The 27,883-nt window shown below is 44.0% G+C and overlaps 1 protein-coding gene across 1 annotated transcript in view; it reads left to right on the forward strand.

The window, feature by feature from the left end:
• Window positions 1–27,883, forward strand: part of KCNH4 (potassium voltage-gated channel subfamily H member 4) — a 325,608-nt gene that overhangs the window by 115,611 nt on the left and 182,114 nt on the right. Inside the window, exon 2 of the mRNA XM_030220488.1 lies at window positions 5,149–5,382. Coding sequence (XP_030076348.1) covers window positions 5,149–5,382 — 234 coding nt within the window. The remainder of the gene's footprint in view (window positions 1–5,148; window positions 5,383–27,883) is intronic.

Consider the following 27,883-nt stretch of genomic DNA (forward strand, 5'->3'; position numbering starts at 1 on the left):
ATGTTGTCTTTGTTTGGCCTTTTCTCAATTTTCAGATGTCTCTTTCAGTTTATTTCATTCATTAATTTTAATAAACATTTTTAAGACACTTTAGAATGTTTTAACACACAGAAATCTACTTGCTTGCCACATTTTGATTTGTAAATTAATGAACATTATATTCATTTTGCATGCACTAAGGTTAGATTCAAGAAAAGTGCCCAAAATTAGTTGCATAAAAACCGAACGCTAAGCAAGTAGTCTCTAACAGCAAAGTTGGGCGTGGCTGCTGTTCTAGAATTCTAGGGCCCTGTTTACTAAGCTGTTGCATAGGCACGCTAGCGGTTTTAGCACATGCTAAAAATTAGCGCGTGCTAACGCTAGAGATGCCCATAGGAGTATAAGGGTGTATTTAATGCCCTTAGCGCGCACTAAAAACGCTAGCACACCTTAGAAAACAGGGCCCCTAGTGTAAGTCAGTATTATGCCACGTCAATTGCTGGTGTAAATGTTTGCACCTAAATACTGTCAGTTACACACGTAACTGGTGGTGTTCTATAAATTAGCACATAAGTGTCTGACATACCCCTGACCCTCTCATGCCCGTCCCATGTTAACCCCCCCCCCCCTTGCAATTACATGCTGTAGAGCCTAGGCGTTGATTATAGAATTGCACCTAAGTGTAGTTACGTACATAATTTCAAAATTTGTGCCAATTAATGCCACTTAAGGGCCAAATTTGGCAGTAAAAGACAATTAGCGCTTTGTACAGAATTAACTAAGGTGCTATTCTGTATCTTGTGTGTGCAATTTTCAATGTGCGTCCAAGTTTAAGAATTAGTGGACCTCGGCTGGCGGGGGTTGGGGTCCCCCGCCAGCAACGGCAGCGGGGGAGGGTTGGCAGCGGGGGGTGGAGAGAGTCGGTGGTGGGGGTCTGGCAGCGGTGGCGGCGGGGGGGTCTGGCAATGGCGGGGGGTGGCGGGGGGGGGCTAAAATGTGCCCCCTCCCTCCGCAGTCCAGATACGCCCCTGCTCCCATCTCTCGTTGTTTCTACTACAAGGTAATCTGTGTCACTCGCTGGGAGGTACTCTGATTCACTCTACACCTGTCATCCATATCCTTTCCATCCTGTCTACTCTACAAGTGGTTGCATGTATATTTCTGAAATATGAAATTGTAAAGTAAGTTGGAACCTTTTTTTATTTTTTAGATGAAAGCCTAGACTCCCTTTTATTATTAGAATTCTGGGATCAGACTCATGGAAGACCTCTCTAAGAAGAGATATTCTAATATTAATAGCAAGTTAGTTATTCTGAATCACAAATCCCATTGTATTGGAATTGTTCTTAGCTGCTTTGAACTTTTAAGTCAAAGCAAAAGAGCCTTTATTTTCTCAGCTACTGCTTTAAGCTGTGGTATTAAGAAGGCTTTTTACCCATAGTAATTATTTAATGAGATAGGCTCCTCTATGTAGTCTCTAAGTTCCATTGCTCTGTGTTTGTAATTTAAGTTTCTATGACATGACAACCTCCAATGTTAGTGGGGCTTTTCACTGCCCTATAGGGAGGATACTGTGGATTATTACAGAGGAGGCTCTGATATGCCACACAGAAATATCAGAGCCTCTGCTTTATCCCACTTTACTCCCTTCTCAGTCTCTTGGTGTTTTCAGAGTCCCTTTTGTCTTTCAGTAGTGTATAATGGCAAGGATCAATACTAGTTTTCATCCTATTCAACATTTTTATGGCCGCACTAGCAGGGATAATAGTAACATCATTCATTTCTACAGTTGCTATACAGATATTGACAACTCTAAGTAGACCATTTACAAATACATTAGATTTCAGTCATCAGTAGTAAACTTAACATCATAGCAAGTTAGTTACTCTCTACAAATTAAAACTCAACCCAGACAAGGCCAAAGCTGTCATCTTCTCTTGACAAACAGATATTTATTACTCTACCATCTATCCTTAGATGACACAAGAATTGATTGTTGATTCTTTAAGAATTCTTGGAGTCATCGTAGTTAATCTAGCAATTGCACATGCTTATGGCTTGAGCAATGATTGAATTGATCTGATTAGGCAAAATTTGTAGAGGGAACCATGAATTACCTGTCCAATTTGTTGTTGAAATGTGAGATTAGTGTGAAATAAGAATTTGAATGGTATCAGATTGTGGTACTGGACTATTACAAAGACAGATGGGCTGACAACGTAACTTGATGGAGTGGGTTGTGAAGAGGAGGACTTTAGATTTGGTAGGATTTATGACTAGGCATTTGTCCTGGAACCAAGTCGTTAGTCGTTCAAGCTTACCATTAAGATAAAAAATCTCTTGGTGGTCTAAATAATTGAGGGTACAAAGAAGTTGGATGTCGTCCACGTAGACAAACTTACTGAGGTCTAATGATTGTGCTAATGTAAGTAAGGGGGCTAAGAAGAGATTAATTAACATTGAAGATAGAATGGAGCCTTGAGGAACTCTTGACTCAAGCGTATATTGAGTGGAGGACGTAGCTAGACAGTGGACAGTGTATTGTCTTCTGGTAAGCTTTTTTTTTTTTTTTTTTTAATATTTGTACACCGCGCTTTCCCACTCATGGCAGGCTCAATGCGGCTTACACCTTGTATACAGGTACTTAGTTGTACCTGGGGCAATGGAGGGTTAAGTGAGTTACATTCAGGTACGTTCGATACTTCTCTGTCCATGGAGGGCTGACAATCTAAGTTTGTACCCGAGGCAATGGAGGGTTAAGTGATTTGCCCAAGGTCACAAGGAGCAGCAGTGGGATTTGAAACGGCCACCTCAGGATTGCAAGACTAGTACTCTAACCACTAGGCTAGCTACTCCTCCACTCCTATTACCATATAGGCAGGGGTCTGGCCCCTACAGTTTACCATCATTTTTATTGCATCTACTGATTTTCTAGCTGCCATCTAGAACCCTATCACTCCTAGATCAACATCTTTTAGTGGTTCCCTGATTCCAGCGAATCCAATTTGACTTTGCAACTGTCTCTTCAGTATTGCAAGCCCCTCACTTTGGAATAATTTACTGCTCCATCTCTGGTCAGAGTCCTTATTCCAAAGTTTTAAAACAGATTTAAAAACATATTTCTTTGAAAATACATTTTGGTAGAAAACAACTTCTAAGGGTTGATGGGATAAGCTTGGATGTCAACTGTGGTACAAACTAGACCATTCTATTCCTCTCCCTTCTGTACCATCCTTTTACTGTGTAATTTCCCTCCCCATCACTCTTTTCCTGTCCTTATCACTATACTACATTTTATGTAATTATTGTACACCACTTAGTTGGAACCTTGATAGGTGATAAATTCATAAACTTGGAACCGTAAAACCAGAGGCATGGACCAGCACAAGTTGCTGAGATCCTAACAGGGATGGCTGGCAGGCATTTGCCAAGCATAAAAAGTCAGGCTCTCTGATAGATGCTTAACAAGTTGTACTTCCGGTACTCTGGTACTTGGTTCAGTTTCCATGTTATCACATTTTCATTACAAAATTGTGTTCAGATATCACTATTGTCACCTGGCATGGGTTGATCTTGTTGTTTACTGCAGCAGAGCCCTGATGATCAGATGGCCAAAGGGAAACACACAGAAGGATCTGGTCAGCTGTATTCATGAATAGCTTTAGAAGTAATGGGGCAAAATTTCACTCAGTGCCCAGGGTTCACCTTTAAAAATAAAAGTGGATAAATACTATCCCTCAGTACGTGCCAAGTGCCACCCGGTCTGACAGGGATGTTTGCTACTACAGTACTTGTGAGTGACCCAAAGCATAGAGGGGGAGATTCTATATATAGTGCCTAGAAAATCTGCATGGAAATCATTTTCGCTTAAGCGTATTCTATAAGATTTAGGTGCAGTATATAGAATACACTTGGTTGATATCCCAGCACCTAAAACTACATGCATCCATTTACACCAATGAAAATGTGGCGTAAATCCCTGCATATAGATTTATGCGGACTGGGCCATGTTCTATAACAATGCACATAAATTTGGGAATGCCCACAAAATGCCCATTTCAGCCACGCCCATAGCCACGCCCCTTTTGAACTGCATGCTTTAGAATTTAGGCGCAGTTTATTACAGCATACACTTAATGAGTTATGTGTGTAAATTCTAATTATTGCCAATTAGTGCTCATTATTGCTTGTTAAGTGCTGTTAACAATGCTGATTGGCTTTAAGCCGATTAAGTTACGCACATTGTTGTGAAATATGCTTAGATTTAGGTGCAGAACGCTAGGCACGATATATAGAATCTGGCAGAGAGTGCTTAGCACTGTATGAATTAGAACAGAGAATTGCAAAGGTCAGGAAACCTTGTGATAGGATCTCAGCTTTCCCTGCTTCTGTTCACCCAGTGTGGTAATGTAAATCAGTGGTGTAGCCAGACTTTGGCGGGAGGGGGGTCCAGAGCCCGAGATAGGGGGGCACAGTTTAGCCCGCCTCCCCCAGCTGCTGACCCCCCCCTGCCGCCACCGACCCTCCCCCATCACCGCCGCCATGTACCTTTGCTGACGGAGGTCCCCAACCCAAGTCTTCTTCAGCACCGGTCGACTCCGGTGCCTTCGCTGTTGATCTGTTTCTGACTCCTGACGTTCTCCGTGCACGTCCTGTATGTAGCCCCATGCAGGACATGCATGCAGGACATAAGGAGTCAGAAACAGATCATCAGCGAAGGTGCCAGAGTCGACCGGCGCTGAAGAAGACTTTGGCTGGTGGGGGTTGGGGACCCCCACCAGCAAAGGTACCTGGCGACGGGAGGGGGGGATCAAAAGTGGCGGGGGAGGGTCAGCAGCGGGGTGTCAAAAGTAGAGGGGGCCAGGGCTTAATCTGTGGGGGCCCATGCCCCCGTGGCCCCACCTAGCTACGCCCCCTGATTAAATAACAGTGTTTTCCGTTGGATAGCCTCTCTGTAGTATGGGTGTCAGAAATGTGATTCTAGGTTATCTACTCCAAAGGTGATTTTATGTATGGTTTTTAAAATAATCAAATTGGTTGGGATCCCTATATGAGTGAGAAATGCTATATAAATTCAAAAGAATTATCCTCATCACAGTTGGTTTTTATTTGATAGAAATGCTTTAAATCCAAAAACGAGCCTTTTGTTCCCTTGTGTGATTTTTCTAGATAGTAATTTCCTGTTGGCAAATGCCCAAGTCCACCGTGGCTTCCCCATTGTGTACTGCTCAGATGGCTTCTGTGATCTTACGGGCTTCGGACGGACAGAGGTCATGCAGAAGAACTGCACCTGTCGGTTCCTGTATGGTGCTGAGACCAGTGATGCAGTCCTACAACGCATTGAGAAGGCCCTGGATGGCAAGCAGGAGTACCAGGCAGAAGTGTGCTTTTACAAAAAGGACGGTGAGTCAATAGCCTTGCAAGCCATTCTGGGCACCGCTGTGGCTTGTTCTGCTTCAGCTATAGACACAAGAATAATTTCAGGCCCTGAGACCTATTAAGAAAAAAAAAAATCCAAATCGGTTTCCAAATTTCCCAAAAGAAAACTGCAAAATTCATCAGGATGATGCTGGTAAATTCTGTCCATCCTCTTTTGGTTTTTAAGGACTGCCACAAAAGCAGTATTTTCTTTTGGTCAGACTGAGCTGGTAAACCTACAGAGTTTTCATGGGTTAGGCAAACTCTTTTAAAGACTTGCACATCCCTGTTCTGAATATTGGTCTCATTCAGCACCTTTCGGTGGACCTGAACTTACTTAGGGATAGATAATCAAAATGCCTGTGAGATTTGCCACTGTATTCACAGCATGAAAAGCACTTGCACAAGTGCTGACTGGGTAAAAATTGAGGTACATTGGTAGAACTGTATGTGGAGTCTTCATACTGGGAGTGCTGCAGATCAGTAATTGCATTGGCAGAGATGGGAGCCTGGGGGAGAGTCATGGTATTTCTAGTTTATTGGTCTGTAACAAATACACATTTAATTATTTACAAAGTATACATGAAAAGAAACTAAGACATAAATGTCTTTAGTAATCTGGATGTTGCTGTCAGGTTACTGCAGAATGATTACCACATTTACAAGGTATACTGTTTCATTTTGGAGTCTTAGCCCCTATATTGTACTCACCATTTAGGATATAACTATATTAATCACAATGGAGATTTTGTTTCTGTATGAAAAGCACACACAACATATTTTATATTTTATGATGAGCAGTAATTAACCACAGAGCATGTGCCCACAAAGGTTTAGTGGATTTAAGTCCAATAGAGGGTAATTCTAGAAAGGGACAGCCCTAGGAAAGCACCTATTTGGAACTTATTCTATAAATAAATTAGGTGTCTACTTTCCTTTGTAGAATGCTAGCCTAAGTGGCTGAAAACACATCTGTATATAAGGTATGAACACATACAGCAGCCACAGCAGAACTGATGTAAATTCTTGTGCCTAGACTGCAAAAGGCCACAAGATTTTATAATCTATCTGCATAATTGTATTCCCATTTGCACTGTTCCCTGTAAACTGAGCGGGAGTCCTCCAACTGTACTGCTGCCAGTGGGGGATGTATTTTCAATCACTAGGGACAGACAAGTTCCCTGGAGTCCTGCAGCACTTACTTGTCCTTCATTATTGAAAATGTGATAGTGAAACAGCACCTCCCACTGGCAGGACTATGTAGATGGAGGACTCCTGCTCAGCGTAGAGGGACCAGTGCCCGTATGAACACCTACCCTCAAAGTACAAGTCATTGCATCTAGACGTGCTTCCAGAACACTGCTTAACTGGAAATTACTCATTTATAGAAACATAGAAACATGATGGCAGATAAAAGCCATATGACCCATCCAGTCTGCCCATCCTCTGTATCCCCTAATTCTTCCTGTTCCTAAGCGATCCCACATGCTTATCCCAAGCCTTTTTAAATTCTGGAACAGTCCTCGACTCCATCACCTCCACCGGAGGCCATTCCACACCTCCACCACCCTTTCTGTGAAATACATAAGTACCGCCATACTGGGAAAAGACCAAGGGTCCATCAAAGTGTAAACAAACGCTTCACATCTGTCCGCTCTATTCCGCTCATTATCTTGTAGACTTCTATCATATCACCCCTCAGCCGCATTTTCTCCAAGCTGAAGAGCCCTAACCTTCTCAGCCTTTCCTCATAGGGAAGTCGTTCCATTTCCTTTATCATTTTCGTTGCCCTTCTCTGCACCTTTTCTAATTCCTTTATATCTTTTTTGAGATGCGGTGACCAGAATTGGACACAATACTTGAGATGCGGTCGCACCATGGAACGTTACAACGGCATTATAACATCCTTGTGCTTGTTTTCCATCCCTTTCCTAATAATACTCAACATACTGTGCGTTTTCTTAGCCGCGGCAGCACACTGGGCAGATGTTTTTAACGTCTTATCAACAATGACTCCCAGATCCCTTTCTAGGCCCGTAACTCCTAACGCAGAACCTTGCATGACATAGTTGTAATTTGGGTTCCTCTTACCCACATGCATCACTTTGCACTTGTCAACATTGAACTTCATCTGCCACTTGGACGCCCAGTCCCCCAGTCTCGCGAGGTCCTCCTGTAATCTTTCACACTCCTCCTGCGACTTGACGACCCTGAATAATTTTGTGTCATCTGCGAATTTAATTACCTCACTAGTTACTCCCATCTCTGGGTAATTTATAAATATGTTAAAAAGCAGCGGTCCCAACACAGACCCCTGCGGGACCCCACTAACTACCCTTCTCCACTGAGAGTACTGACCATTCAACCCTACTCTTTGCTTCCTATCTTTCAACCAGCTACTTCCTTAGGTTACTCCTAAGCCTATTCCCTCTCAACCTTGTCATATGTCCCCTCATTCCAGAGCTATCCTTCATTTGGAAAAGGCTCTCTTCCTGTACATAAATGCCCTTGAGATATTTAAACGTTTCTATCATGTCTCCCCTCTCCCTCCTCTCTTCCAGCGTATACATGTTGAGGTTCATAAGCCTGTCCCTATAATTTTTGCATTCAAGACTGCTTACTAATTTCGTAGCCACCCTCTGGACCGACTCCATCCTGTTTATATCTTTCCATAGGTGCGGTCTCCAGAACTACACGTAGTACTCCAAATGAGGCCTCACCAGAGACTTATACAACAGCACTATCACCTCCTTTTTCTTGCTGGTCATGCCTCTCTTTATGCACCCAAGCATCCTTCTGGCTTTGGCCATCGCTTTTTCTACCTGTTTGAAAGCTTTAAGGTCGTCAGACACAATCACCCCCAAGTCCCGCTCTTCCTTTGCACACTGAAGCACTATACCCCCTATACTGTACCATTCCCTCGGATTTTTGCGACCCAAGAGCATGACCCTGCATTTTTTGGGATTAAACCTTAGTTGCCAAATATCAGTCCATTCCTCTAGCTTCGCTAGGTCCTTCCTCATGTCATAGCCGCCGAGGGGGGGGGGGGGGGGGCAGGGGGGACAAAATTCCCCGGGCCTCTCCTGGCCCTGTCCAGTCTCTCAGCGGCCCTGCCTCATGTCATTCACATCCTCCAGGGCATCCACCCTGTTGCAGAGTTTAGTATCATCCGCAAAGAGACAAACCTTACTAGACAGCCCTTCCACAATTTTGCTCACAAAGACGTTAAAAAGAGCCTGCCCTAGGACCGATCCCTGCGGTACTCCACTGACGACCTCCTTTTCTTCACAGCAAGCTCCATTTACCACCACCCTCTGTCTCCTACCATTCAACCAATTTTTGCGTTTATATGTTCCCCATTACCTCTCTACCCTCCTCTCCCCATATGTTCCCACCCGTAACCTCCGCTCTCAGGACAAATCACTCCTTTCTGTACCCTTCTCCACCACCGCTAACTCCAGACTCCGCCCCTTCTGCCTCGCATCACCTTATGCCTGGAAGAGACTTCCTGAGCCCATACGCCATGCGCCCTCCCTGCCCATTTTCAAGTCCTTACTCAAGGCCCATCTCTTCTCCCTTGCTTTTGGTGCCTAACCACCTTCCCATTCCTGATACCTACTCTGACTACATAGTTTTTACCTTTAGATTGTAAGCTCTCTTGAGCAGGGACTGTCCTTCCCCACGTTTAAACTTGTACAGCGCTGCGTAACCCTGGCAGCGCTATAGAAATGCTAAGTAGTAGTAGTAGTAAAACACCAGCAGTTATGTGTGCTCTAGAGGTTCCTTATAGAATACATTTCAGCAGGGGACTGGTATATGTGGATATACCCAGTTATTCTGTGGCTCTTTCCATACCGCATAGAAAATAAGTAATTGACAAACCAATGTTTCATCATTTCTTTCTGGGAATTACAATATACAGTGCTAAGAATAAGTGTGTATTTAAACTCTGCTGCTGGAGTATGTTCTAAATTCACAGATATTCAGCGTCACTATCCATATCTGTGCAGGGTGGGCAGTGTCACCAATATTTGGACAGCGGCAATATTGAAATTGATATTAAGGTAGCTCTCTGTCCTAACTTTGTCTGCATAATTATTCAGCTACTGGACTGAATATTGTTTAAAATCTGATAACTTCCCCCTCTGCCCTTGCTCTGCTTATGCACTGCATCAGCATTATTTGGATAGTGCTGAGCTAGTCTGTAATACAATACTGCTGAATATCCAGGGATAGCCTTGGTTAACTATGTATGTGAATAAAAGCTGTTGTTATCTGGATAAATGGCTTTGAATATTGGGCCTAAGAAGACTAATTTAGAATCATCCACAAAGCCATAGAGAACCCCAGACTAACGTTTAAAGATCTAAAGTCCTCACTTACTGAGGATGACGTGATAGTTTGTGCATCAATCATAAAGAAAAAAGCTGAGTGGGAATGGTGATCGTGGAAGGATAACTAAATAGAAATCACTGCGTTACATAGTAACATAGTAGATGACGGCAGAAAAAGACCTCCACGGTCCATCCAGTCTGCCCAACAAGGTAACTCATGTGTGCTACTTTTTGTGTATACCCTACTTTGATTTGTACCTGTACTCCTCAGGGCACAGACCGTATAAGTCTGCCCAGCACTATCCCTGCCTCCCAACCACCAGCCCCGCCTCCCGATCTTGACTAAGCTCCTGAGGATCCATTCCTTCGGCAGAGGATTCCTTTATGCTTATCCCACGCATGTTTGAATTCCGTTACCGTTTTCATTTCCACCACCTCCCGCGGGAGGGCATTCCAAGCATCCACTACTCTCTCCGTGAAAAAATACTTCCTGACATTTTTCTTGAGTCTGCCCCCCTTCAATCTCATTTCATGTCCTCTCGTTCTACCATCTTCCCATCTCCGGAAAAGGTTCGTTTGCGGATTAATACCTTTCAAATATTTGAACGTCTGTATCATATCACCCCTGTTTCTCCTTTCCTCCAGAGTATACATGTTTAGTTCTTTCTAGAAAGAATATTACTGCCCACCAAATGTTTGCCACAGAGCATGTGAATGACACACAGAACTTCAAGAATAATGTTCTCAGGACAGATGAGTCAAAAATTAGAACTTTTTGGTCACAATAATAAATGTTTTGTTTATCAAAAACTGTGCCTTCTAAAGTTAGAACTTCAAGCCAACTGCCATGCACCTGGATTTCTTGTTGTCATTGATGGAGCTATGAATTCTGTTTTATGTCAAATTCTAGAGGAGAATGTCTGATTATCTGTCCAAGGGCTAAAGCTGAGTACGTAAGTGCATAAGTTTTGCCATACTGGGAAAGACCAAATGTCCATTAAGCCCAGCATCCTGTTTCCAACAGTGGCCAATCCAGGTCACAAATACCTGGCAAGATCCCCAAAAAAGTACAAAACATTTTATACTGTTTATCCCAGAAATAGTGGATTTTCCCCAAGTCCATTTAATAATGGTCTATGGACGTTTCCTTTAGGAAGCCGTCCAAACCTTTTTAAAACTCCGCTAAGCTAACAAATTCTAGAGTTTAATTACACGTTGAGCTGAAGGTTGGTCATGTAGCAAGACAATAACCTTAAACAGTCAAGTAAATCCACATTGGAAGGAAGATGTTTTGTGGTTTTGATTGGCGAAGTCAAAGTTCCAACCTAAATCCAATTAAAATTTTGTTGCAAGACCTAATATGAGCTATTCAAACATGGAAATCCTTAAATGTCAGAACGGTTCTGTATGGAAGAATGGGCCAAAAGGGCAAGTCACTTAACCCTCCATTGTTCCAGGTACAAAATAAGTACCAGTATATACTATGTAAACCTCTTTTATTGTAACCACAGAAAGGCAGTATATCAAGTCCCATCCCCCTCTGAATCAACTATGGACATCATTGTTCTCCAGGTCTCCATGTCATCTGCTGGACAGGAGGAATACATGATCTGATTGGGCCAAAATTGTCACCTGAGAACAGTGGAGAGAAGTCTGATACCGGACTTAAAGAAGAAGAGTTTTGGTGCGGGACTAGAGTGGATGCACAGCTGATATCTCTGGAGAGATACTATCCCTCTGTGTCTTCTAAGTACTGAGCCTCTCTTTATAACAACACTAGTAAAACAGGCCCGTTTCTGACACAAATGAAACGGGCGCTAGCAAGGTTTTCCTCGGAATGTGTATGTTTCAAAGAGTATGTGTGAGATTGACTGTGTGTGAGAGAGAGAGAGAGAGAGAGAGAGAGAGAGAGAGTAAATGTGCGAGTGTGTGTGTGTGACAGAGAGTGAGACTGCTGGGTGCGAGTGTGTCTCCTCTGTCCCCCCTCTAGCCACCCACTGATGCTCTTCTCTCCCCTGCCCCCCCTCCAGCCACCGAGCGAGTCTCCTCTGTCCCCTGCCCCCCTCCAGCCACCCAGCGATTGTCCTATCTCCCCTACCCTCCTCCAGCCATGCAGCGATTCTCCTGTGTCCCCTGCCCCCCCTTCAGCCTCCCAGCGATTCTCCTTTTTCCCTTGCCCCCCCTCCAGCAACCCAGCGATTCTCCTATCTCCCCTGCCCCCCTCCAGCCACCCAGCAATTGACCTATCTCCCCTGTGCCCCCTCCAGCCACTCCTCTACTACTACTACTACTATTAAACATTTCTATAGCACTACTAGACTTAGGCAGCGCTGTACAAATTAACATGAAAAGACAGTCCCTGCTCAACAGAGCTTACAATCTAAATTGGACAGACGAACAGACAGCTAGGGGTGGGGAAATTGCAGTGGTAGGGGTGATAAGTGAGGGTGTTGAGTAAGAGAGTCATGGTTAGGAGTCGAAAGCAGTAGAACGAGGTGGGCTTTAAGCCTAGACTTGAACACAGCCACTCCTCCACTTTAATCAGCATATATTAAATTCCCCCCATGTGCTACAGAAAAGCACCGAGCACATCCTATATAATAAAACGTACCTCCAACGTTCTGAAGCAGAGAAAGTGAAGCCTTCAAGCCTTGAAGCATTAGTGCGCTCTGTAAGGCTCCATCTCCTCAATTGACGACACGTAGTTCCGGAACGTTGCAGGAATGCTTCAAGGCTTGAAGGCTTCGCTTTCTCGGCTTCAGAACGTTGGAGGTGCGTTTTATTATATAGGATTACAGAGAAGTTTAAGCTGAGAGTGACAGTTTCTAGCCTTGTGCAAGAGACCAACTATCTGTGCTGGCGAGATCTGTAACTTTTCTCTATATTTACCAGATGTTTACTGGTAGGATCACTGTGTAAACAGCTGGAGCCGAAGGAACGAATCCAGCCTGTAATCCAGAGAGATTCTGCTACAAAGCAAGTGACTTATGAGTTATTTATTTATTATCTCATTTGTACCCCACATTTTCCCAACAGCGCCAGGCTCAATGTGGCTTACAATGCACCACAGAGGCAGACGCCAATGCAGTAATAATATGCTAATACAGCTGAAAACCTACATAAGTAATAATGGGGAGGATGGGGAAGGGACGAAAAGGGAAACCAGGAGAGAGGAGGGAAGGGTGAATGTGTCCCAAATTGTCACTAGATTGATGTGTATCAAGCAGAGGAGACACATGCTGAGTTCTTGGGATAAACTTTCCCAAATAGCAAGGTCTTAAGTGATTTCCTGATGGTTTTCATAGTCTTTGGTAAAGAATTCCATAATTGCGAGCTGATGATGGTGAGAAATCAGGGTTCACTCCTGTACTTTGGGGACAGTTACTATTTATAGTCTTCCAAAGGCTGTATTAGCTATCATTGGCATGGTTTATTAGCTGAATATATTTGGCTTTTAGTATTCTCTTCTCAGGAATAATTCTTAGTACTGTAATAGAATATATATGCAGATATTTATTTTTGTGTACTTCTTAATCAGGTCTTTAGCGTAATCCTAGCGGTATTTATTTTGTGTTTGTTTGCCATTTTGCTCATTATTATTATATAATAAATATATATACTTCTACTTTAGCATAGTTCTAAATTGACTGCTACCAGTGGGAAACGAATCCTGTTTGATGTTCTGTACTACCATTCCCTAGACACATGAGTCCAGAGAATTGCAGGCTGGGTGAATTTCTATCTCCGGCAGAGTATAACTAGGTTCTGTGACTATTTGTACTTTCCTAAGCATTTTTCACTACAGCAGTATATCAAATCCCTAATCATTTAGATGAAAGACTGGTCCTGGGAAGGGGACATGACTTTGTTAAGTTGCCTTATATGCTTGCTTGGGAGAGGGATTTGGAGTGTGAATTAGGTTTGAATGAATGGAAGGCTGTGTGTTTGGAGCTGAAAAAAGCTTCTATATGTGTATTGATTAAAGAAAATGCTTACAAAGTGTTAAGTAGATGGTACTATACACCTGATAGGATTAAAATTATGTTTCCTGGATATACCGACCTATGTTGGAGGTGTGGGAAGGATACAGGCACCTTCTTTCATATATGGTGGACATGTGATCTGCAGGCCTTCTGGAAAGCTGTGGCTTATCGTTTGTCTACTACAATAGACTCTCTGTTCCCTTGTGATCCTAAATGGTGTCTCCTTGGTTGGGGAAATTGCTGAGGGATGAAATGGCAACGTCATATTAAGCGGCTTTGTCTAGCAGCTACAAAATCAGTTACTTCGGCCCACTGGAAGCAGAATAATGCATCTACGATAGCCAATTGGCTTATGAGAGTCCAGTTGGTGGGGGACTTGGAGAAACTGACCGATCGCAGTCAGGGGCGGTATGATGCTGCTGCAGAAGAATGGGTGCACCTGGACCAAATAATGGACAACAACTAAGTATTATTGGGAAGGGGGGGGGGAGTTTATAATTTATCATACAGCCTGTGATGGGGTAGAACTCAGTTGGTTTCCTGGAAGTCCCCCTCTCTCATCCTTGGTGACTTTAATATTCCTGCTAATGATCCTTCCAACTCTTATATTTCCAAATTACTCGCTTTAACGTCCTCCTTTAATCTCCAACTATGCTCCACCTCCCCCACTCATCAAAATGGTCACTGTCTTGATCTCATCTTCTCCTCCAACTGTTCACCCTCTAGTTTCCTTGCCTCTGATCTTCCCTCCTCTGATCACCATCTTATAACTTTCACACTTAAATCTCCTCCCTCCCAGTCCTGTCCTATCTTATCTAATTTATCTAGGAATCTTCACGATATTGACCCTTCATCTCTATCCTCCCATGTTTCAAACCTCCTCTCTACTATGGCACCATCCACGTCTGTCAACGAGGCTGTTTCTTCTTACAACAATACTCTATCCTCTGCCTTAGACACTCTTGCACCTTTGATGACCCGCCCTGTAAGGCGTACAAAACCCCAACCTTGGCTGACTTCTAATATCTGCTACATACGTTCCTGTACCCGCTCCGCCGAACGCCTCTGGCGGAAATCTCTGGCCCTTGCTGATTTCTTACACTTTAAGTTCATGCTGACCTCCTTCCAATCTGCTCTTTTACTTGCCAAACAGGATTATTATATCCAACTGACCAACTCTCTTGGCTCTAATCCTCGACTTCTCTTCACCACATTGAACTCTCTCCTCAAGGTGCCCCTTCCCCCAACTCCCCCTTCATTATCTCCTCAGACCCTTGCTGAATTCTTTCACAACAAGGTTCAAAAGATAAACCTTGCTTTCTCTACCTCACCACCTCTCCCTCCACTAGTCCGTTCCCCTCTCTCTCCTTCCCCTCATTCCCTTTCCTCCTTTCCTGAAGTTACTATTGAGGAAACTACACTTCTCCTTTCTTCCTCAAAATGTACCACCTGTTCCTCTGATCCCATTCCCACCCACCTTCTTAATGCCATCTCTCCTGCTCTTATTCCTTTATCTGTCACATTCTCAACCTCTCACTTTCCACTGTGACTGTCCCTGCTGCCTTTAAACATGCTGTGGTCACACCTCTCCTTAAGAAGCCTTCACTCGTCCCTACTTGTCCCTCTAATTACCGACCCATCTCCCTCCTTCCTTTTCTCTCCAAATTACTTGAGCGTGCTGTTCACCGCCGCTGCCTTGAGTTTCTCTCCTCACATGCTATTCTTGACCCACTACAATCTGGTTTTCGCCCTCTCCACTCAACCGAAACTGCGCTTACTAAAGTCTCCAATGACCTTTTACTGGCTAAATCCAGAGGTCAATATTCCATCCTCATTCTTCTTGATCTTTCCGCTGCTTTTGACACTGTCGATCACAGCATACTTCTCGATACTCTGTCCTCACTTGGATTCCAGGGCACTGTCCTTTCCTGGTTCTCTTCCTACCTCTCCCTCCGCACCTTTAGTGTTCACTCTGGTGGATCCTCTTCTACTTCTATCCCTCTGCCTGTCGGCGTACCTCAGGGTTCTGTTCTTGGTCCCCTCCTCTTTTCTATCTACACTTCTTCCTTGGTTCATTAATCTCATCCCATGGCTTTTCCTACCATCTCTATGCTGATGACTCCCAAATCTACCTTTCTACCCCTGATATCTCACCTTGCATCCAAACCAAAGTTTCAGCGTGCTTGTCTGACATTGCTATCTGGATGTCTCAACGCCATCTGAAATTAAACATGACCAAAACCGAGCTTCTAATTTTCCCCCCCAAACCCACCTCCCCGCTTCCCCCGTTTTCTATTTCTGTTGATGGCTCTCTCATTCTCCCTGTCTCCTCAGCTCGAAACCTTGGGGTCATCTTTGACTCTTCTCTCTCCTTCTCAGCTCATATCCAGCAGATTGCCAAGACCTGTCGTTTCTTTCTTTACAACATCCGTAAAATCCGCCCCTTTCTTTCCGAGCACTCTACCAAAACCCTCATCCACACCCTTGTCACCTCTCGTTTAGACTACTGCAATCTGCTTCTTGCTGGCCTCCCACTTAGTCACCTCTCCCCTCTCCAGTCAGTTCAAAACTCTGCTGCCCGTCTCGTCTTTCGCCAGGTTCGCTTTACTCATACTACCCCTCTCCTCAAGACCCTTCACTGGCTCCGTATCCATTTTCGCATCCTGTTCAAACTTCTACTAACCTATAAATGTACTCACTTTGCTGCTCCCCAGTATCTCTCCACACTCGTCCTTCCCTACACCCCTTCCCGTGCACTCCGCTCCATGGATAAATCCTTCTTATCTGTTCCCTTCTCCACTACTGCCAACTCCAGACTTTGTGCCTTCTGTCTCGCTGCACCCTACGCCTGGAATAAACTTCCTGAGCCCCTACGTCTTTCCCCATCCTTGGCCACCTTTAAATCTAGACTGAAAGCCCACCTCTTTAACATTGCTTTTGACTCGTAACCACTTGTAACCACTCGCCTCCACCTACCCTCCTCTCTTCCTTCCCGTTCACATTAATTGATTTGATTTGCTTACTTTATTTATTTTTTGTCTATTAGATTGTAAGCTCTTTGAGCAGGGACTGTCTTTCTTCTATGTTTGTGCAGCACTGCGTACGCCTTGTAGCGCTATAGAAATGCTAAATAGTAGTAGTAGTAGTAATTGGGCATGTTAGGGGGAGGGTTTGAGGGGTGTGGGGTTGGGTGGATTTAAGGGGGTTATGTTGTATAATCTTGATGTGATGTTGTATACTGTTTACATTTCGATGTGGTGTGTTCATTGTTTTTCACATCTTCAATAAAAATTCAAGGTTAAAAAACAAAAAGGAAGACTGGTCCTGGGATGAATTGTTGTTCCCAGAAGACTTGCTTGTTGTCCCTTTGTCATCTTCAGCTTATGGTTATTATTCCAGGTCCTTAAGTGTAGGATTTCTGGTGCCTGCCTACAGCTTATAAATCAATGCAGTCCCATTTATCTTCAGTAGCTCCCCTCCCAGCCAGGCCTGGTGCCACCACAACCACCACGCTACTACCTTTGCATGAAAGATGCAGGAAAACCTCTGGAGCAAATCTTGCAGTTTTGTGAGATTTGCAGCAGATTTCTTTCCTGCACTATGTGGCAAAGCTGATACGAACCAAACTACTTGTGCAAAGGTGGTAGAGCAGTAGCTTGTGGCAGCTTTTGGTGTCCTTCCCAAACATTGTCACCTCCCTGCCATGCTCACTGGTTTATGCAATGTGTTGCCCATGACTGTGAGGGCATAGCAGACTTCTTGATCTTGATCTCCTGTGCGCTTATTCCATGGAACATGAGGAAATCGGTTTCTCCACAAAAACTGTCTATCTGGTAAAGGAAAACACTGCAATAAACTTCCTGCACAGAAATAATCTGTCAGAATTTACTGCCTCGGTTGGATACAGACTGATGACATCAAAGACCACACAATGCATCACAGTTCCGGAACACTCCGTGCTAAGAAACTGGACAGAACCTGCATTGAGCTTCAGTCCTGCAGCCTGGAGCCAACTGAGGGAACCACCTAGATAGAGAAGCAAAACCAGGGGCGTAGCCAGACAACAGATTTTGGGTGGGCTTAGGCAAGAAGTGGGTGGGCACCAAGTGTTCTCCCCTTCACCCACCACCAAAAAAAAAATCTCAGTTGGCGGGAAAACGCTTCTTTCCACCTTACCAGTCTGCAGCAGGCACGCGCTGAAAACTGAGCATGCGCAGGTGCTGGTATCCTGGAGAATAGCGTTTTCATTACCATCAGGGGGAAGTCTTCTGCTGGCAGAGCTTGGGATCCTCACCTGCTACCGCTAATATGTGTGCTGCTGTTGGGTGGGCCTGAGCCCTAATTGGGTGGGCCCCGGCCCACCTGTGGCTACGCCACTGAGCAAAACATAACTCAGTCCCTGGTAACCCTGTGGATTGGAAATAAACAGCTGCCTTCCATGGAACAAACTCTGGGGAGGGGTGTGAAGTCAGAGATGATACCACAAAGCAGAAATTGTGCAAGAATTACATTTCCACCTTCAAATGCTCCCAGGCTTTATGGGTGAAAAGAAACTTGAGCAAGCAGGGTACACTGTAAGTTAGAGGAAGAATCACATTCTAGAGACGAGAAGAAGACAATATAGAGAGGATGGAAGCAGAAAGGACAAGGCAACTGAACAGTGAAGGATGAGAAACAGCAGGCAGGATCCAAAGGAGAGACTCAGGTCAGGCCTAGGAAGAGAAGTTATCAGGAGGAATGGCCAGAAGGCTGGAGAAGGTGTGAAAGAAGAGCTGAAGGGCAGGCAACAGTGGGATGTATGAGTTCAGATCTTCTAGAAATCACCCTAGAGACTTCATTTCACCAGGGGTATAGTACAGAGACTACTTTGGTGGAGTTTATTAATGGTAGAACTGGTGGTGTTTCTTGATTTAGCCTCCACGTTTGATGTGGTGGATCATAGGTTGCTATTAGACCAGTAAAGGATTACTGAGGTGGGAGATATGGTATTGGCCTGGTTTACTGATTTTCTAGCAGGAAGAACTATTTTGGTGATGAACCTCAGCAGTTGTGTTGTGGCATCTCTCAGGGTTCGGCCCTTTCTCCAATTTTGTTTATTATTTTTCTATGCCTCTTTTGCATGCGATTCAGCAATTTGGGATTAGTCTCTATGGGCCCTGTTTATTAAGCTGCGCTGTAGGGACGCTATCGTTTTTAGCACATGGGTGTCTAGCGTTAGTGCATGCTAAATTTTAGCATGCGCACACCTTAATAAAGAGGGCCCTATGTTTTTTTTCACCACAGAGAAAAAGTGTCGAACCTGCTCATCAGGCTTTTGGTCAGAGAGCAGAAAAATCTTAAATACATGAAAGTGGTTAAATAATATTTTAATGATCTGGTAATGCAGATTATTATTTTTTTTTCCATTGAGGTATCTAATGGTTTCATCTACCTTTGATTTCCAGTATCTGTGGGTCACCAAAGAAGATCCTTCACACAAACTTCAATGGATACCTGAATCCTATATCTAAGTGGAAATGTGGATTCATCAGAGCCTACCCAGAAGGCTTTAGAGTTTGCTATGTTCCTTTTCAAATTGGACAAATTTCAATTATTTTTTTTTACTCTCTCTCACAGGGCACTCATACCTGACCCTAAGAACAAACCATGTCATTTCATCTACATACTCCATCATCTTAATGATGTCTGTAGATTCCTTCCTTCCTTCCTGGATGGCCTTGTGTAACTGAACTGCTCTTAATCAATGGTCTATGAAAAATGATATAAAGGCATAGCACTAATGTAACAGTCTTGTCCAGATCCAGTTTGAATGCTGCAGTTCCCTCCCAAGCACCCATGAATAACAAAGACACTGGATGCAGATGTTCTAGAAATGGTATAATGTTTCAGAGTCTCATGAAGGTAGCTATGGATAACTCAGTTTGGATTTGGCTCATACCTTTTCAGTAGCAGTTCAAGATTAGTTACATTCAGGTTCAGAGGGTATTTTCCTGTCCCCAGAGGCTTTACAGTTTAACAGCTCAATAATATTCAGTGCGAGTTAACCAGGTAGCTCCAGCCCAGTTAACTTACACTGACCAGGTCAGGGGCACATATTCAGGGGCACTTAATCAGAAAGTGCCTCTGAATGTTGCACAGACCACCGTGGCATTATCCGAGTACTGCTGGGAAAGTCTGTGGGCCATGCAGACACGGAGCCAAAGGTTTTCTGGCCACTGCCAAAATCCAGCACCATTTCCCAGATAACTATCTGGACCAGTTGGACTATGTAAATAACAGACCTAAGCTGCCTGGATAGTGAGCCAAGTACTAGGGACAAACATAATTTATTTATTTATTGTTTTATGTATTTTAAATTTTATATACTGCTCTCCCAGGCTTCTGTTTGCCCATCCTATATAATAAAACGCACCTCCAACGTTCTGAAGCCGAGAAAGTGAAGCCTTCAAGCCTTGAAGCATTCCTGCAACGTTCCGGAACTACGTGTCGTCAATTAAGGAGATGGAGCCTTACAGAGTGCACGAATGCTTCAAGGCTTGAAGGCTTCACTTTCTCGGCTTCAGAACATTGGAGGTGTATTTTATTATATAGGATGTGCTCGGTGCTTTTCTGTAGCACATGGGAGGAATTTAATATATGCTGATTAAAGTGGAGGAGTGGCTGGAGGGGGGGGGCAGGGGACACAGGAGAATCGCTGGGTGGCTGGAGGGGGGCAGGGGAGATAGGACAATCGCTGGGTGGCTGGAGGGGGGCAGGGGACACAGGAGAATCGCTCGGTGGCTGGAGGGGGAGCAAGACACAGGAGACTCGCTGGGTGGCTGGAGGGGGGCAGGGGACAAAGGAGACTCGCTGGGTGGCTGGAGGGTGGGCAGGGGAGAAGAGCATCAGTGGGTGGCTGGAGGGGGGTAAGGGAAAAAGTAGAATCGCTGGGTGGCTGGAGGGGGGAGCAGGGGAGAGAGGAGAATTGCTGGGTGGCTGGAGGGGAAACAGAGGAGACACACTCGCACCCAGCAATCTCACTCTCTCTCTCTCTCTCTGTCACACACACACACTTGCAAATTCACTCTTTTTCTCTCACACACAGTCAATCTCACACATTCACTCTCTCTCTCTCACACACAGTCAATCTCACACATACTTTCTCAAACATACACACTCCGAGGAAAACCTTGCTAGCGCCCATTTCATTTGTGTCAGAAACGGGCCTGTTTTACTAGTATAAAATAAGTACAAGCAAAAGCAGTGAAAGATCTGGTTCTCAGAGGAACTACTCTCTCATTTGGAGGCCCTTTTAATAAGTCGCTTAAGCATCTACATGCAACCAACGCACGCCAAAATGGAATTACCTCACGACAATCACATGGCCGTTGCGGTAATTTCATTTTTGGTGTGCGTGTGATACGCATGTTCAAGAAATCGACGCATGCCAAGTGACACCTGATGCACGTAGGTCATTACTGCCCAGTTACCGCATGAGTCTTTACCGCTGGGTCAGTGGCTGGCGGTAAGATCTCAGATCCAAAATGGACACGTGGTAATTTGGATTTTGCCACACGTCCATTTTCGGCAAAACTTTTTAAAAAGGCCTTTTTTTACAGGCGCGCTGAAAAATGGATCAGCACGCGCCTGAAGCCTGCGCCTACATGACCACAAGCCATTTTTCAGTGCGCCTTTATAAAAGAACCCCTTGGCGATTAAACAATATGGACGCAAATCAAAGAGTCAGTCAGTTCTCCAAAATAACATGTGCTGGCTAATGTCCATGGTGCTGTAAAATAGAGGTCTATTCCATCTTTTTGGTCTTTTCAAAGCCTCACTACAATTTCATTGCTATTTGGAGTAGGGTTACCATATGTCCGGATTTACCCGGACATGTCCTCTTTTTGAGGGCATGTCCGGGCGGGTTTTGCCAAACTGCCCGTTTGTCCGAATTTCTGGACAAACGGGCAGATTGCTAGCCTCCCCTCCCCTTACTTACTAGTGCCCTGGTGGTCTAGTGACCTCTTCTGCCTTCGAGGCAGGAAAGAACCCCCTCTTTCCTGCCCGGAGCGCTGCCCTGCATGCATTCTTCCTGTTGCTGATCCTCGGTGCCGATTCAAAATGGCCGCCGAGAGTTGAACTGACCTTGCGAGACTTCAACTCTCAGCGGCCATTTTGAATCAGCGTTGAGGATCAGCAACAGGAAGGATGCATGCAGGGCAGCGCTCCGGGCTGGAAAGAGGGGGCTCTTTCCTGCCCCGAAGAGGTCACTAGACCACCAGGGCAGTAGTAAGGTAAGGCGAGGGGGGGCAACAGGGTATGTGACAGGGGAGAGGGGTGAATGGGGGCGGAGCGAGGGTGTGAAAGGGCGGGATGTGTTGTTAAAGGGGGCGGGGTGGGGGCGGGGCATGTGTCCTCATTTTGGGGGGACAAAATATGGTAACCCTAATTTGGAGCAAATACTGTCCTATCACTGTTAGGATGGCTTTGCACGTGGATGTGGTAGTGAGTTTCAGTGGGTCGCAAACTTCTGTTTCCTATTCCCCAATTTAATAGAATAGCAATCTGCAGAGATACCAACTAATATGCTTCGCATGCTTGGACACACATAGCTCTTCCTTTTGTGCATCTGGGATCTAAAGGAAGAGACTGTACCATGGAGAGAGAATAGATTTGTTTTTGTGGCTGTCAGCCCTGTAACCAAAGGAGAAGAGATTGCAAATCAGCAGGAAGCTAGAGAAGGGCTAATTCTCTGAAACTTGATTCCACCAAAGCTGAGGGGCAGAGCAAGTCACTGGTAAGCAGCTGAGAGCTGGAGAGAGTTATTTTTTATTTTTATGTATTAAAAAAAATGTTGTAAGCTGCTTTATCTTACAATTCTAGGCAGTGAACAATAAAAACATACACAATAAAATAATACTAACATTACATAAAATAAGACAAAGACATACATATGGAGCTTGCATTGCCTTCAAAAATATCATAAACAGTGCCAGAAATCATACCAATCAACTAAACAGAAGCAAAAGCCTAATAAATATAGAATACACATCCAAAAGTGATTTCTGTGAGCCTTTAAAGAGAGGTAAAGCCTTGTTTTGGGAATAAAGACTCACAAAACAAGTAAATGCCCTCCCGCGGGAGGTGGTGGAGATGAAAACGGTAACGGAATTCAAACATGCGTGAGATAAACATAAAGGAATCCTGTTCAGAAGGAATGGATCCTCAGAAGCTTAGCCAAGATTGGGTGGCAGAGCCGGTGGTGGGAGGCAGGGCTAGTGCTGGGCAAACGTTTACAGTCTGTGCCCTGAAAATGGCAGATACAAATCAAGGTCAGGTATACACAAAAAGTAGCACATATGAGTTTATCTTGTTGGGCAGACTGGATGGACAGTGCAGGTCTTTTTTTGCTACTATGTTACTACTATGTTACTATGCTTAGCATGCTGCAGATGTGGGCTTGGATTGCATTTAGTGCACTGGCAAAGACAAACACATGCTATTTGCTTTCCCTAGTAGAGGGAGCAGCCTGCAGAGGTCCAGGATAGCTGCCTTGAAAAACTACTTTCTCTCTACCAGCACACACACCAATGTGCAGCAGGCAGACCTTAGACCATAGGCAGTGTAGCAAAAGTGAACTGGACCAGCAGGACACCATGGCAGCCAAGAATTTCTATACGTAAGAAAATTGATTTATTAATGCTAGGTCAGTAAAGAATAAGGGATGAGATTTTGATGTGATATATATATTACTAAATTTATATATTTATGACACTTATATCCCACATTATCCCAAACAAATTTGAGTTCTATATATACTCATATTAAACAGAATCATTTGATAACAACTTCTAGTTACATTGAACGTATATCTAAAACTCAATATTAACAAAATTTTGCAGACAATTTAAGTGAAACAATTATTGTAATAACAGACATAAAATACAATGAAATCATGAGTTTTTCAGCCTGTAGATTACATGTGAGCTTGGTTGCTTCCATCATTAATAAATGATCTTACCGTTTGTTTTTAGCAATTTGTGGAATATGTAATATTCATTTGTGTGACGTGGTTGTTTAGGTATACTGATATGAAAAACCAACAGTGTGAATTATTTTGTATTTAATTTTATCAAATCAAATTGTTCTAAGTTCCCGAACTTAGAGCAATTTGATTTGATATAGTTTCTTTTTGATTTGCTCTGCAGCGTTTTTGAATTTTTTGATATTTAATTTTATTACATTGTTGGAAGTGTAAGGCAATCTCTGTAGGATTTCTTAATGTTGTGCATTGGTAACTTGGGCCAAGATGCATCAACCAAATGTAAAAGAAAGTAAAACATAAAAGTTCTTACCGAATTTGAAAAAACGAAGAATGCACTAAAAAAACACCTCAGAAATGTTCGGTGCGGTATTCAAAAGTCGGATGCATGAATACCTTCGGTACAGTGTCGGTACGTTAAAAAATAAGTGCCTATGGACATCCGTTATGGACGTCCTTTAAGGACGGCCTTCACCCCCCCCCCGCCCGAGGTCGCTGCTGCTCCCCGCTCCCCCCTGCATTAAAAAAATCATGATTTTAGGCAGCCCCGGCCCCCCTCCCTTCCTTCCTCTCTTTCTAAACAGCTCCCGCCATCCTCCGCCCCGTGCCCCGCTCCTGCCTGCCCCCCCTGAGGTCGTTGCCGCCGCTCCCCCCTCCACCGGGCCCCCCCTCCGTCTTACCGGGCCCTCGCAGCGCCTCTCACCTCTGTGTGAAGCTGCGACAGCAAGAACAGCTGATCCTCTTCGCTGAAGAATCTTCGGACATCCCTCCTTTTGTCCAGGGCCCGCCTTCATTACTCCAAGAACTGCCCAGGAGGGAAGGGTTAGGACAGCTGTTGTAGTTGGTGATTCAATCATTAGGCATATAGATAGCTGGGTGGCAGGTGGACGTGAGGATTGCTTGGTAATTTGCCTGCCTGGTGCAAAGGTGGCGGATCTCAGGCATCACCTAGACAGGATCTTAGATACTGCTGGGGAGGAGCCAGCTGTCTTGGTACATGTGGGTACCAATGACATAGGAAAATGTGGGAGGGAGGTTCTGGAAGCCAAAGTTAGGCTCTTAGGTAGAAAGCTGAAGTCCAGATCCTCTTGGGTCGCATTTTCCGAGATTCTCCCCATTCCACGCGCAGGACCTAGAAGGCAGGCAGAGCTCCGAAGTCTCAATGAGTGGTTGAGACAGTGGTACAGGGATGAGAGATTTAGATTTGTTAGGAACTAAGCAACAGTCTGGGAAAGGGGGAGACTGTTCTGAAAGGATGGGCTTCACCTTAACCAGGATGGAACCAGGCTGCTGGTGCTAACTTTTAAAAAGGATGGGGGGAAAGCCGACAGTTGCCCAGGAGTGCATGGTTTGGTGTGGAGTATCCATAAGTACATAAGTAGATAAGTAATGCCATACTGGGAAAAGACCAAGGGTCCATCGAGCCCAGCATCTTGTCCATGACAGCGGCCAATCCAGGCCAAGGGCACCTGGCAAGCTTCCCAAACGTAAATTAGAATGGGGGGAAAGCCGACAGTTGCCCAGGAGTGCATGGTTTGGTGTGGAGTATCCATAAGTACATAAGTAGATAAGTAATGCCATACTGGGAAAAGACCAAGGGTCCATCGAGCCCAGCATCTTGTCCATGACAGCGGCCAATCCAGGCCAAGGGCACCTGGCAAGCTTCCCAAACGTACAAACATGGATTTTTCCAAGTCCGTTTAGTAGCGGTTTATGGACTTGTCCTTTAGGAAACCGTCCAACCCCTTTTTAAACTCTGCTAAGCTAACCGCCTTCACCACATTTTCCGGCAATGAATTCCAGAGTTTAATTACACGTTGGGTGCAGAAAAATTTTCTCCAATTTGTTTTAAATTTACTACACTGTAGTTTAATCGCATGCCCCCTAGTCCTAGTATTTTTGGAAAGCGTGAACAGACGCTTCACATACTATTGAAACAAGACATTTAGGGAATTCCAGTACAGAGGTTTCAACAATGCTGAAAGTAAGCCAGGTGTACTTAATGAGAGAGCAGGATAAAGGATGCATATTATCCTCTTCAACTTCTAGGCAGCTAGTAGATCAATTTGAAGTGCCTGTATACAAATGCTAGAAGCCTAAAAAGTAAGATGGGAAAGTTTGAATATATAGCACTAAATGATGAGGTGGATATAATAGGCATCTCAGAGACTTGGTGGAAAGAAGACACTGTGTTATCAGGGTACAAATTGTATTGCAAATATAGAGAGGATCAAATTGGAGGGGGGGGGGGGGGGGGTTGCGCTATATGTTAAACAGAGAATTGAGTTAAATAAAATAAACATTTCACATGACACAGATAGCAGCATGGAATCATTATGGTTAGAAATTCCATGTGTGAAGGGAAGGAGTATTCTTGTAGGGCTGTACTACCGTCCGCCGAGACAGAACGAACGGACGGATGAAGAAATGTTTACAGAGATTAGGAAAGCTGGCAAATTGGGCAACTCTATAATAATGGGTAATTTCAATTACCCCAGTATTGACTGGATAAATGCTACATCAGGGAGTGCTAGGGAGATAGCTATGAGGCAAACATGGAAAGCAACTGCTTGCCCTGGGATTTTAGTATTGAGTGTTGCCATGATTTGGGTTTCTGCCAGGTACTTGTGACCTGGCTTGGCCACTGTTTGAAAAATGGGCTAGTTGGACCATTGGTCTGACCCAGTATGCTCTTTGACTTACTACTTTTTAAATTGTGGAAAGAAAAAGATATCTGCCTCTTGTCAGGAATTTGCACTTTTAACGGAAGGTTATGAATAACTCAGATGGGTTACCAATTGAATCAATATGTCCTTTGGATTAAGAGAAGCAGTGGATGAACTTTTCTACTGTTTCTTCTCAGATTAAGGACATTTTTATAAATCAGGAATTCAATTTGATTTTTAGACCCATGTCATCTGTCCATGTTAAAAAGATAGCATTTGACTAATTACAAAACTTTGTGCTCCTTTTACTAAGCCATGATAGTGATTCCTATGGGCTTTGTCACATTTGCCACGTGGGAATCACTGCCATGGCATAGTAAAAGGAGCCTTTTCTGAATTTTAGACAAATGCCAATTTGAATTTTGTACTCAGCATAATACCGACTTGATTTCTGTTTTGGATTTAATTCGATCAGGATTTGATAGAGAGGCACAGTAATTTTTGATGACATTAGGAGACCTGTTTACTAAGCTGCGCTATAGGCGCTCTAGTGTTTTTAGCGCATGCTAAAAATTAGAACGTGTGCTAGAGATGCCCATAGGAATATATGCGTCTCTAGCATTTAGCGTGTACTAATTTTAGTGCACGCTAAAAACACTAGCGCACCTTAGTAAACATTGCCTCATCCTCTCATCCCATTACAACTCAAATATTCCCTCAAACCTAATCACCCAAGACTATACTCTTCCTATTTCAATTAATTTGAAAATACTCGGTGTTATTTTTGACAAGAACCTTACATTTGAGAGCCAAGTTAATTCTACAATCGAGAAAATGTTCCACTCAATGTGGAAACTTAAAAGAGTGAAGCCGTTCTTCCCAAGGGCAATATTTTGCAATCTGGTAAAATCAATGGTCCTTAGCCATGCCGACTACTCTAACGGAATTTATGCTGGATGCAAAGAAAATCTTATAAAGACGCTTCAGACTGCTCAAAATACGGCAGCTAGACTTGTATTTGGACAACCGTGATTTGATAGGGCGAAACCTTTTTCATGAGAAATTACATTGGCTACCAATCAGAGAATGTATTACTTTTAAAATTTGTACCCTGGTCCATAAAATTATACATGGCGATGCCCCAGGATATATGTCTGGCCTTATAGACCTACCAACCAGAAACTCAATCAGATCATCACGTTCTTATTTAAATCTCCGCCAACCCAGTTGCAAAGGACTCAAATTCAAATCAGTTCATGGATCCAGCTTCTCATATATAAGTACACAACTGTGGAATGCAGTCCCAAAGGACTTGAAAACTACGTATGACCACCTCAACTTCCAGAAATCACTAAAGACTTATTTGTTTGAAAAGGCATATCCTAATGATCCAACTTAATCACCTGAATCCAGCGACTCAAGTAAATCCAGGCTTGTTTTGAACTTAGTGAACTTTATATAACTTCGCTCTCTATGTTTCCT

The sequence above is a fragment of the Microcaecilia unicolor genome, chromosome 12 (genome assembly GCF_901765095.1).
Source record: "Microcaecilia unicolor chromosome 12, aMicUni1.1, whole genome shotgun sequence".
Classification (NCBI taxonomy): Eukaryota; Metazoa; Chordata; class Amphibia; order Gymnophiona; family Siphonopidae; genus Microcaecilia; species Microcaecilia unicolor.